General features: G+C 40.9%; 1 protein-coding gene across 1 annotated transcript; it reads left to right on the top strand.

Moving 5' to 3' along the window:
• Positions 1 to 220: 220 nt before the first annotated feature.
• ube2v1 (ubiquitin-conjugating enzyme E2 variant 1) lies at positions 221 to 7,022 on the top strand. Its single transcript, XM_040003077.1, has 4 exons — positions 221 to 343; positions 1,077 to 1,225; positions 3,330 to 3,455; positions 5,572 to 7,022. The coding sequence occupies exons 1-4, from the start codon at positions 325 to 327 to the stop codon at positions 5,716 to 5,718; spliced, it is 441 nt and encodes a 146-aa protein (XP_039859011.1). The 5' UTR covers positions 221 to 324; the 3' UTR covers positions 5,719 to 7,022.
• The last annotated feature ends 6,180 nt before the right edge of the window (positions 7,023 to 13,202 follow it).

Raw genomic sequence — 13,202 nt, forward strand, 5'->3', positions numbered from 1 at the left:
GATATTGTACCAATATTATTTATATTGTTCCAAGACAAATCAAATGTGAGTTCAGCTCGTGTTCTGGCCTTCAAATAAATAAATAAAAATAAATAAAATAAAAGTGTCGATTAGTTCTTAAAAAATATTTGTCGTGAACAAGTTATTAAAGAGGCAGTGTTAGAAAGCTACCGCTAGTTTATGTCGATGCTTTTTAAGGTAAGGAGTAAAATAATAACAATAACAATAATAATAATCACAATAATACATTTCAATTATTTTTCGGGCGGGCATGCGCAAGCGATATTTAACATACGTACGCGCTTCCGTAAAGCAGTGACAAAGATGGCAGTCGCCGGACAAGGTAAACCGACAGTTTACGTGCTATGTTGGCGTGATTTGCAGTTAGAGCGAAAATGCCCAACTTCCCATTTAGCACCAGAGTAGATGAATGGTTCCTAAGCGTATCGCTGTAGTGATATTTTGTTTGTAACTGGACTTTGGTGGCAAGAAAATGCTGTTACTAACGCTGGTTAGTTAGCTAAAGGACTCGCTAATTTGGCCCACGGTCCCTGAGCGTTACTCTGCCGCCTGCAACACCCACACTATATCGTTTTGTAATCATCGGGGGTCTCTCTAGTGAAAACAATTAAGTTTTCATCCCAGGTGGCATTTATAGGGTCTACTATGACGTTTTTGTGGTAATAGTTGAGGTGACGCCCGTAGCTAGCTTGATGTGTAGCTAGATGAGTATTTTGCTCGGCGCTAGCTGTAAGCTCAGTCACCGGAGACACAACATTCCGGAAGAAGCGCTTGATAACACAGCGTTACAAACAAAATGAAGCAATTGTCTCTGTTTACTCAACGCGTCGAGCTTCTGTATTTGATTACATTTAATTTTATTCAGATCAGTGTAGTTTTGTTTCTCCTTCATCCTGGTTATGTTGTGTTGAAAAATGTGACCAGATTGATTGAAACTAAGCTAAGCAGTATAATTTATTTTTTCCTTTCTAAAAGAAATCAGTGGGTTATCCTGCGTCGTGTCATGGCACAGAAGTCGCCTAATTGTCATTTGTTTTGTGTGTATCTTTGTAAAGGCGTCAAAGTTCCCCGCAGCTTTCGGCTGCTGGAGGAACTGGAGGAAGGTCAGAAGGGAGTTGGAGACGGTACAGTGAGCTGGGGCCTTGCAGATGATGACGACATGATGCTAACTCACTGGAATGGCATGATCATTGGCCCTGCCAAGGTGAGCCACGTCAAGCACCTGCTCTAACACTTCAGTATGTAATACTGATCTTCTTCAGTGGGCCACTGGGCTTTCTGCCTTGGAAGCTGACTAAAAGGGGGTTTCTTTTTAAACATCACAAGACAATAAAATGCAAACTACACGGTAAAGATTCTGTTTGACCATGTGGCTGTGCTGCTCACAAGCAGAGATTTCATGAGCCGATATGATTTGTTGAAGCTGTGTTTGTCACACCCTTGTGTCAGCAGGAAGATTATTAATTCAACAAGATATAATGTGCATGAAGGTGAGGCAGGAAAAAGTCAAATATTAGAAAAGCCAACTTTGAAAATCTTAACAAGTTGTAAGCCATACATGCAGCTTTACAGTGCCGTGTTTCTGTGTGGAGAGAAACAGCACTGTAAAGCTGGTACTTGGATGAGCCTTTTCCTTTTTAAATTTTATTTTTATTAGAAGCCATATTCACACACACATTCCCGTAGCTCTTATTTCTAACTATCACACACTCACTCTCACTCTAGTGGATGCATTGGGGACAATTTGAAGTTCGGCAATGTTCGGTGTTGCCCAGGGAGACTTTGACATACAGCCAAGGAAGGAAACATTGATTTTCCAATTGGAGCATACTCAGCATTTCACTTATTCCAAACACAGTGGGTTGAGTTGATGCCAGAGAGCTCTATTTTGGTTTCATCTGACTACAGCGCTTTCTCCCAAGCCTTCTCTCAATTATTTAGATGTTCAAAAGCGTCTTACCTTTGAAGGTCTTTTTCCCCAGTCCAACCTCGTGCAGCTCTATAATCTTGTCTCTGACATCCTTTAACAGCTTTTCGGTGTTGTCCATGATAGTGGAGAGGTTGGAATGGAAGTCATTGATTCTGTGGACAGGTGCGCTTTACAAACATCACGAGTTGGGTCCAAAAAAAGAGGTGAATGTGGAGCTGCCTAAAAAGTGTTACTCTCCTTACATTTATATGTTAAAATGGCCATCTTTACAGCATACCTGTTTATAGCTGTGTTAAGCAGTGTTGACCACTGTGTAAATTAGAGGTGGTTGTTTTGATTGACTGATGTCCTGACACAAGGAACTCGAGCTAATCGTGGTCTAGTAATTCACCTCTTGTAGTCCAACCTCTCGACTTTGTGTTGTTGTTGCCTTCTACAGCATTTTAAAGAAATTGTCTGACAAATAATAGGAGAAGTCCATGCTTCAGTTTTGGTGAGTGATATTCCAGTATTTTGTGATTTTACTAAATGGCACTAATTAGCAGAAATGTGTGTCTATGAGTGCAGTTTGCTAGCTGTAGCTGCTGAATTAGCACTCTAGCTGCTTGTCCACATATAGTCATTTCTGAAACAGTAGTTACCCAGTGAATGTTCCCTGAGTAACTGAGCCTCAGGTTTTGGAAACTCTGTGTGCTGAAAGCTGGAATATGCATTTTTATTTATTTTTGTTATGAGCATTTGTTTTAGGGGCTTGTGCTGCCTTTGGTTGCACCTCCATGCTTTATTTTGCCCCCCCGAGAGGTGTGATGATGCATCACTTCTGTGTGTGGTTGACAATAACGAGAAGTCTGAACTAGTTAGCTTGCACTTTTTCCAGCACTGTTTATGGCAGCCTTGCTGGTTTACCACAGCATATTCAAATGTTGGTAAAGTGTGACTCCTGTGTGCCAAGTTTTTCTTTTCAGCGATTTCACCTCTAATGCTGATGGCTTATAGAAAATGTAAACAAAATGTAAACAAACATAAATTTTAAAAAGAGCTGCTGTCAGCGTTGAACCTTATTTGATTTCATCTATGTCTCTGCACCTTTTATCAGCACGTCCTCACTAAAGCTTTGTAGTGACAGATTTAATATAAATGTTTATTTTTTGAGCCGAATTCTTTTATCAGGCTTTGTAAAGCATGCAATATGTTTTTTTTTTGTTTTTTTTTTTTCCCCTCTCACAGTAGTCTCACGGTTCAGAAAGAGAATAAAAAGTTAAATGGGCTCTAATGTCAGCAGTTGTTAATTCCAGAGAACTGGTGACAGTAGAGCTTATTAGAGTTTGTTAGACTTTGATTCTTTGAGCTAACCAGTCTTCTGTTCTTTTCATTGCAGACTGTCTATGAAGGCAGGATCTACAGTCTGAAAATAGACTGTGGATCCAAATACCCTGAGCATCCTCCTCATGTCCGCTTTGTGAACAAGATAAACCTAACTGGTGTGAACAGCTCAAACGGTCTGGTAAGTATCCCTGCAGATATTCTTGACAGAGTTATAATATTCACTCACACGTTTTTCTTGGTAGGATTCTGAACTGTAAATGACTTGTGCAGTAAAAACATAATTAACCAACAAATAGTCTGCTCCTGGTTGTAGCTGCTGCTACTGTAAGTATAACATATGGCTCGAGTCTCAGGAGTAGTAGGAAGTAGGTAGCCTCAACAGTTTTCTGCTTTTGTGCTGCGCGGTTATGCAGTTCAATAAAATATTTCACTTCCAGTGAAATAAAATAATTATCATGTTGAATTCTGTTTCACAAAGGTGCTTATTCTGTCTTTCATTATAAAGCTAGCATGACTTTTAGCTTTTTAGTAGGGCTCCTGTGTCTCTACAGAGAACTCAAAAACTCACTCGCTGTTTAGTTTGAGCAGATGGAACTCGAGGAATTTCAGGGGGAAAAAAGTTGGAAAACTTGCATTTGTATCTCATTTGACTGGACCCTCTGCGGTCCAGGGTAATAATTGGCAGTTTTTGAGTTCTTTTGATTTTACCTCTATATTCCACCTTTAAAACTGTTCACCTTGCCTTGTTTGGTATCATTCTTTTCAGCACAACCTCATGTCTGAATTTACAGTTTTATTGTCATTTTGACATACTGCATTGACACAATTGATCAATCTAAAATCAAAAAACATAAAATCCAAGTAGAAAAAAAGTTTTATTTTTTACTGTAACAACCACAAACATGTTTAACGAATCATTTTCATAACTTGAAATCTAAATGTAAATAGTAAATTTTAAAAACCTGTGCAGACGTTTTGCAAACAACAGTTATTTGCAGCTATTTACCTCTCCATATGAACTTGTGGAAAGGGTGGTTGCATCTGTTGCTATGGCATCTTATTAAATTACATCATGGTATTAAAAAAATAATAAAAATTATGATGGGGGAAAAATTATGAATGTTTGTTTATAAATGAACTTTTTGCAGATGCAGGCTTGATGAATCCTCAGTCTGAAACTGGGATTTGGACGTGACATGTAATAGACTACATGTTTGTCTATGACAACAACAACAACAACAGACTTTATTTATACTGTATAGCACATTTAAAAACCAGTGGTGTACCAAAGTGCTTAACATACAAGAGGGTAAGATGAAGTAACAGGGGAGGATGAAGGCTATGGCAAAGTACCAACATGGTAGCAGGTTAAATGGCATTAAAAACACAGAAGCAAAAGAAATGCATATAAAAGCATAAAAGAACAATATATGTAAAGGATAAGACAGTCAAACATTTTTTTTTTTTTAAATGATTAAAAGTATTTAAGAATAGACCGAAGATAGAAATAAGCATTAAACTAACTAACAAACAATCATTAACTGGTAGAACAGGCGAGGCTAAATAGGTGGGTTTTTAACTGCGATTTGAAGGATTGAATGGAATCAGACTCGCGGACAGCGATGGGGAGGTTATTACATAGATCAGGTGCAGCCAAGGCAAATGCTCGGTCACCTCTAGTCTTCAGCCGGGATCTCGGCTGTACCAAAAGTGACTGGGAAGATGATCTTAGTACTCTAGCAGGGGTGTATAATCTAAGTAGCTCAATGAGGTAGCTTGGAGCAATATTGTTAATAATTCAGAAGGTGAGCAACAGGATTTTGAATTGAATGCGATACTTAATGGGAAGCCAATGCAGGTCGGCAAGGACAGGGGTGATAGAGACACGGCGTCCACTACCAGTAAGGAGATGAGCGGCCGCATTCTGAACAATTTGCAGTCTATGGAGAAGAGTCGAGTTAAGACCAAAGTAAAGGGAGTGACCAGCAATAGCTTAGCGGAGGCCAACTGGAGCAAACGGTGGCATCTGCTCAGTGTGTACGCAGGGTTTCTGGAAGGAAAGTTCTTACACCCAAAAGCTTTCAAATGGGTGTTACAAGATTTTGGTACTAATTAAATTCAAGGAGGGAAGAGGGAGACTGAGTCTAGGTAAGATGCGTTGTCCACTCTGAAACACTACATGGGATCAAGCATTCGGTCGTGACACCAGTTTCTTTTCTATGTAGATTGAACCAAGGGTCATTGGTTACTTAATAAAAAACACCTCCACCATCTTTCTGCTCATTTCCCTTCAGGTCGACCTAAAGGCTGTGTCATCACTGTCCCGGTGGAAGAATTCCTACAACATCCGGACAGTGCTGCAGGAGCTCAGACAGCACATGATGATGAAAGAAAACAACAGGCTCTCCCAACCACCTGAGGGCCAGGTGTACAACAACTGAAGTTCCTGCTGCTATTCATTACTCTCTGACACACACATACATACATGTGCACACACACACACGCGCATGCGTGCATGCATGCATACTACACAAGACTCTCTGCTCCCACTTCCTCCTTCGGGAGCCTTCCATTGGACGGAGAGAGGGATGTGCAGGTGAACCCCGATTCCTGACCTGGTGCCCAATCATTCTTTGAGGTTCACAGTGCAGACCAGACATTACAAAACAAGAATACTGTACATCTTACTATAATGTTATTTTTTATGATCTTTGTGTTCTACATCCAGATTGTAAAATGACTTGAGTGTACCAATTATGTGTGTTTTCTGGGCTTTTCACATGTGGTGACAGTTAGTCCCTGATGTATGGGTATCTTGAGCCACTTTTCCATTCAAAGTACTTTAGTTCCAACGAATATTTTCATGGTTCCTTCTTACTGTTGGTAGCTTATCATTCCAGTGTCAAGATTAGAGAAATGTAATCCACGAATGACTTTACAGCTATGATGCTGTGACAAAACAAAGGACTACAAGGACAGTGAGCATGTCTTGCTGCTGCTGTTCACTGTAATTTAACACACCGTCAGTGCATTGAATAAATGTTGGGAAATAAAAGCAGCAACAGCAGCAAATCATGTTCAAAATGTCTATAATGGATTGAATGAAAAAACAAACCACTTCTGTAACCCCAGCTATAATAGCGCTCTTCATTTTTGGGATACCTCAATACTTGAAAGATTTCCCTGAAATAGAAATAAAAATCTACCCTTTGCTTCTGCGATATCCCGATGATGTGAATTTGAGGGGCCTTCCTTAAACAAGTGTATATCTGGTACACACAATTAAACTGCTACTAGACATTCGTATCTATCAGCAGGGTACTGCTGGCTCATCACTCGTGTTCTCAGGCTTGTCTTCTGTGTGCCATAGCGCTTTGTGATGGTAATTAATTATTAGCAGCCTGTGGGATGAGGGAAAGGAAGGGTGGGGCGGGGGGGTCGACGCTGTGGGTGGGGTGCTTCGGGTCCTTGTGCTTTCCGTGGACGGCACTTTTTTCGGGATCGTCACTGTACTGTGGAACAGGAGCAGCTGTGATTGTTGTTGTTTTGTTTTTTCCCTCCCGTTTTGGGTTGTTCACTTTCTGGGCTGACCTGTGTACATTCCATGGAGTTGTCTGCTCTCATTCAGTGATCACCCACTGAACACAATGTACTTGGATGTTTATTTTATAACGGGTTGAATCTAATCAGGGTTATGGTGACCTGTTGCATGGTTTTATTTGAATTAAACATTATTACTTTTCCACAGGCTTGTGTCGTCATTGTCCAAATGGAAGTTTTTGAAGAAAAAAAAAAAAGGTAAATTGAAAATAATGATTCACTATTTTGATTATGTGGTTCAAAAAGCCACAGATGGCTGAAAATTGATCAGATTCATACTACTCATCCTGACGACATGAGCAAATAAAGAGGAATTATTTTTGTTCACCTGAACATTTGCACTGTGTACTTAAGCTTTAAAACATGGTTCTTCAAATGGTGTCTTTGGTCTGTTTGAAATTTCTCAGTTATCTTGAGTATGACCATATTTTATAGGAGAAAACCGCCATAGGTATGGTAAAAGAAGCACTCAGCTCACATAATCAGCTCACATAATCAACTCTCCTCCTCAGAACATTCTTTTCTTTTTTGAGTATTTTTTTTAAAATACATGAGGGGTGACAATACCTCCAGTGTATGCGTAGATTATGAATACTGGTGTGTGGTGAACAAATACCAAAGACGCCACGTCCCAGTGGCCCCCAGGATTACAGGCCCGTGGCACTGACCTCCCACATCATGAAGACCCTGGAAAGGCTCATCCTGGACCAGCTGCGACCCATAGTAAGACCACATCTGGATCCCCTTCAGTTCGCTTATCAGCCTCGTCTCGGAACTGAGGACGCCATCATCTACCTGCTCAATCGTGTCTACACCCATCTGGACCAGCCGGCGAGCACTGTGAGGGTCATGTTTTTTGACTTTTCTAGTGCTTTCAATACCATCAGGCCGACCCTCCTGGGTGATAAGTTAGCAGTGATGCAGGTGGATGCTTCTCTGGTGTCCTGGATTGTTTATTACCTGACAGGAAGACCACAATATGTACGTCTCCCACAGTGTGTGTCTGACAAGGTAATCAGCAACACAGGGGCACCACAGGGGACCGTCCTCTCCCCCTTCCTCTTCACCCTCTACACCACAGACTTCAGCCACTGCACAGAGACCTCCATCTTCAGCAGCTTCCTGATGACTCTGCGGTGGTTGGATGCATCAGCAGGGATGATGAGACAGAGTCCCGGGCTGTGGTCGACTCCTTTGTCACGTGGTGTGAGCAGAATCATCTGCAGCTCAACGTGGCAAAGACCAAGGAACTGATCGTGGACTTCAGGACATCCAGGAAACACTTGACCCCTGTTTCAATCCAGGGGGTCAGTGTTGACATTGTGGAGGACTATAAATACCTTGGAGTACACATTGACAATAAACTGGACTGGGCTAAAAACAACACGGCATTTTACAGGAAGGGTTAGAGTTGTCTCTATTTTTTGAGGCGACTGAGGTCCTTCAACATCTGCCAGAAAATGCTGAGGATTTTCTACGAGTCTGTTGTGGCCAGTGCCATCCTCTATGCTGTTGCATGCTGGGGGAGCAGGCTGAGGGTCACAGATGCCAACAGACTCAATAAACTAATCCGTAAGGCCAGTAATGTTGTGGGGATGGAGCTGGACTCCCTCAAGGTGGTGTCGGAGAGGCGGATGCTGTCCAAGATAAAGACAATGTTGGATAACACCTCCCACCCACTCCATGACATGCTGGTCAGTCACAGGAGCTCGTTCAGTGAGAGACTGAGATTACCCATAATGCACCACTGAACGGCACAGGAAATCTTTCCTGCCTGTGGCTCCCTGTACAACGCATCCACTTAACACACTGGTTACTGCTACAACTACACGTTTCTTTTTCAGCTATTTAATAATAAGTGACTTATGTGTATATTAGGGGTGCAACGATATTCGTATCGATATTGAACCGTTCGATACAGTGCTTTCAGTTCGGTACGCATATGTATCGAACAATACAACATTTGTAATTTATTTTATCAATTTTCCTTCTGACGATGCTGTCTGTGTTGAGCGCTCAGTGAATCTGTGTTCGACTACTCCGCCTAGGCTGCACTGTCGAGCGCAGATCCACTGAGCGCTCAACACAGACAGCATAGTCAGAAGGAAGAGCGCAGGGCAAGCTAGCAAGACAGAAGTTAAGCTCTCCTTGCAACATTCAGATCTGGCGTTTGGAATTATTTTGGTTTTCATGTGACGTATGACCCTGAAGGTAAGCGAGTCATGGACTAAAGTAAAACAGTATGTTGGATGTGCCATGCAATGCTCAATTACATTGGTGTGAACTAGTGTGTTAGCGCAGTTAGCTCGTTAACGTGTTTGCCGTCTAGCCCCATGCACGGAGCGATCGGCGGTAGCTCGTTAACGGAGATTTGCCGTGTTGTGGCGTTAAGGTCATTTCAACGAGATTAACCTGAAAGCACTAGTGGGAACACAACGAATATGACTGCACATTTACGCCGACATCATCCTAGTGCAAAGACAAAAACAACAAGCATGCTACTAACTTTAGCCGAGTCATTTAGACAGCTGTTAGCACATGATTCTCCTTATGCTGCTGAGAATATAGCCCAGAAGAAGCGGATAGTATAGCTTTTATTTTGGAAAGAGCCATTTCTCTGTAATAAACTCTCTTTTCCAAAGATGAGTGATTCCTCAATCAGATACAGGGCTTGCAATATCGCTAGCCCGACGTCCCGGAGCTAGCGATTTTTTTCAGTCGGGCTACCAAAATCTATCTCTGCCCTGCCCGTCGGGCTATTGTAGGAAAAATATATGTCAATGCTTTTGCATTCTTTCAGAAATGTAGCTGGGTAATTATGTCATTGGCATCGGTGAGCCACTGTCAATATGTGACATATTGAAATCGCGTTTGAATTTGCGCTTGTTTTTTTGCTTTCACTTTGCAATCGTGCGAACTGTGTATAGAGAGCGACAGCACTGATCTGTGAGTGATGATAATTTGTGCACCAATTCCTCTGACATCGTCTTATTAATCATTAGCTTACTATGCAAACATGACAAGTGAAATCTCCCGCAGAAAGCTTAAACATGTGAGAGGTTGATCGCGCAGAGAATCGCTGAGCTTATGTGAGTGAGCGTGTAAAAGCATTTCAGTTCTGCTGAGCCAAATAAGACAGGTCAGGGTGAAGAAGTGACAGCCAAAGAAAAGCTTACCACAAAACGGAGAAGTTATGACAAATCAGACTATAAGGCAAAAAGAAAGTGCAGCTTTATGGTTTCATGGACAAAAGAATTTCTGTGGCTGCAATATGACGAGCTAAATAACCAGGGCTGCACATAAGTGGTCCGCAGGTGCGCATTCGCTGTCAAAATAAAAAACAGGCACAAGGGTTAGGGTTAAATTTAAAAACTGTACTTTTGAGTTAAAATATATATTTATAATTTTAATAAATGACAAATTAAAAAGGCATGAACATTTTTTTTTGTATCGAAAAAATATCGAACCGTGACACCAAAGTATCGAACCGAACCGAACCGTGAATTTTGTGTATCGTTGCACCCCTAGTGTATATATACACACACATACATATACACACACACACACACACACACACACACACACACATATATGCTTTACGCTGGTGTGGGTCGCCACTGAGTGCTTGTCGTCAGTCGTTCTGTGCTAAACAGCAAGATGCTTTTCTGAGAGGAACCAGACACATCATTGTCGCTTAGCAGCTGTTGTTTCATTGCCACTTCTCTAGGAAACAGGACAAAGGGTGACACGTGACCTGAGTCTGTGGGGGAAAACACTGGTGAATGAGTCACAGTGGGTGATACAGCTGGGTGCCAGTCATTCTCTAATGTGCTATAGAAAGAGCTTTCAAGGAGAAGCAATCAACTAAATGCAGTGCTATGTGTAATTAAATAACCTCACTGTCGTAGTGATCTTATATATTAACCCTCAGTCAATCCACAGTGAATGAGGCTTCCACATTCAACCCCTCTATCAGCTGTAATGTCAGCTTGCTCAGTGTGTGCTGAGAATCTCTCAGTCACTCTGTTGTGATCTGCTGTGATCAGCTGGATCATTTTCATTCTAATATGGATAAAAAAAAAATTACAGACTAAAACATGTAAAACACCCTACATGCAATCAATACCAGAATAAGGAGCTTTCAAATCAACCAAGCCCAGGACCATCTCCAATCTGCAACAAAATGTTATGGTAGAAAATCTGAATATTTATAAGAATAGAATTCCACTTTAATGTCATTGCACATGTCACAAGTACAAGGCAACGAAATGCAGTTTGCATCCATCCAGAAGTGCTTTAGCCATAATATAGATATATGACAAAATATATCTATATTATTGGTGATGTATTTGATGATGAATTGCTGATGTATGTTCTATTTCTGACAGAGCATTGCATTTCAGCCCTGTTTTTTTGTTTCTATTGATTACTTGAAAAAAGACCAGGTAGGACTTTTCCAAGGCATGCTTTTGCACTAATGTTCACACTTCCATAATGAGTGACAGAGAACCCCCAAATCATGACGTAGAGTGATACCAGTTTACTTACAAGACCACTGACCTCATCTGAACAGCAAATCCACATGCATAGAGTGCAATCAGCAAAATTAAAATAAATTGTACAAAAAGACCTAAAGGAGGATGTCTTGACCTTGTGATATGTAGTGAACAGAGACAGTGCTGCCTAAAACATGAATTTAATCTCCCCTCTAGCTTTGAAGTGGTCCAGCTCTCGCCCTTCTTCGTTCCCCTAGTTAGTCCCTGATTATCATATGAATATATGCATTCACACATCATCCTAATAATTAATTCCACCGGCTTGATTACACTGCATTTGTTACATTCACATGTAAAGCGTAGTGTTTTAGCGATGGTGGTGGTGAGGTGAGTTTGTGCAGTTGTGGGAGCTGTCAGATGGTCACTGGCATACACACTCCCAGATGATCTGATGTGTGTTCAGGCCTGAGTCAGGGTGCTGTGCAGGCGCCCATCTGCTTGCCAGGTTAACACCAGTTTCTCTCTCTCTCTCTCACACACACACGCGCGCGCGCACACACACACACACACACACACACACACGCGCACACGCACACACACTCATGTTGAGCAGGCTAATTACCTAAATTAGACAGATTTTTGCTCAGTTTGATTTGCATTTTTTTAAATTAATAAGCACATTGTTTCCATATTTCACATTAAGAGGTTAAAATTAAATTAAACAGAATGTTTACAGAGGTTCTGACATTATGAAGGAAGGAAATGACCTCTTTTTCCTTGGCCATTTATTCAAACTCTCAATTCTTGATATTTGTTCACAAGAGTAAAATCCATTTACAAACAGTCACAATCCAAGGAATAGCAAATGTAACCAATATGTATTTGCTGCTGGACTGTTCTTTATTTCATTATGTAGACTTGTATCAAACTTTGAGTGAGTTATGTTTTGTAATTGTTTCTCTATTCAATTGATCATGTTTGCTGTGAACAGTATGAGTCAGGCCTAATTTATGGTCTTGCAAAAGTGTCTGCATACGTGTTTCCCTTTGGAAGGGGGGCTATGCTCTGGTGCACTCCTTGGGAACAGGAGAACTGCAAAAACAAATCAAAACTCTGCACCATAAGAAGACAGACAGTGGCTGCACTGAACACTTTTTGGAAGTCCTCTTCTTGGAATCTAATAAAAATTGAACAAAATGTATTGGTCAAATGCCACTTACCTTAAAAAGCTTTTCAAACATCTTGGCCAAAAAAAGTTATGAATATTTAAGAGCTCATATGAGGTGCCAGTGTGATGAATGGTGCCCCCATAAAGCTGCATTCTTCATTCTTCAGTTCAGCGTGTTTTTATAGAAGGAGTTGAAACAATAGATGTAGTTAAATTAAGTTGTAATAAAATACATGTCTCAATAATTAATTGTGTCAAAACACTATACAACAGCTATCATCTTGATTTCTTGCATGAAGTGAGCAACAGCAGAGAACTTTCTGCAGAAGAGGCAAACTGCTTCTTTTACACAGATGGCAACGTCTGTTTTGATATCTACAGTTATCATTTGTAAATTTGGGTGGCATCAGTATTGTGGCCTGTCATAACTGTTGACTGAACAACTGACTTGCATTAGCAAAATGCATGTCTTTTTTGAAATTTTGAAAGCAAATTGTGTTCTTCACAAAAGTTTTAATTTAGTGCACATTTATGAATGCATTCTGGGTGACAAGGGCATTGATTAATGGTCATAATGTGACTGATACAAGCCAGATCTTTTATTTAGCAAAATTGTGATTAATAGTTAAATGTTATTGTTGAGGGGCACAGACAGAACTTC

This window comes from Simochromis diagramma, unplaced genomic scaffold, assembly GCF_900408965.1.
Source record: "Simochromis diagramma unplaced genomic scaffold, fSimDia1.1 OVJJ01000646.1, whole genome shotgun sequence".
Lineage (NCBI taxonomy): Eukaryota > Metazoa > Chordata > Actinopteri > Cichliformes > Cichlidae > Simochromis > Simochromis diagramma.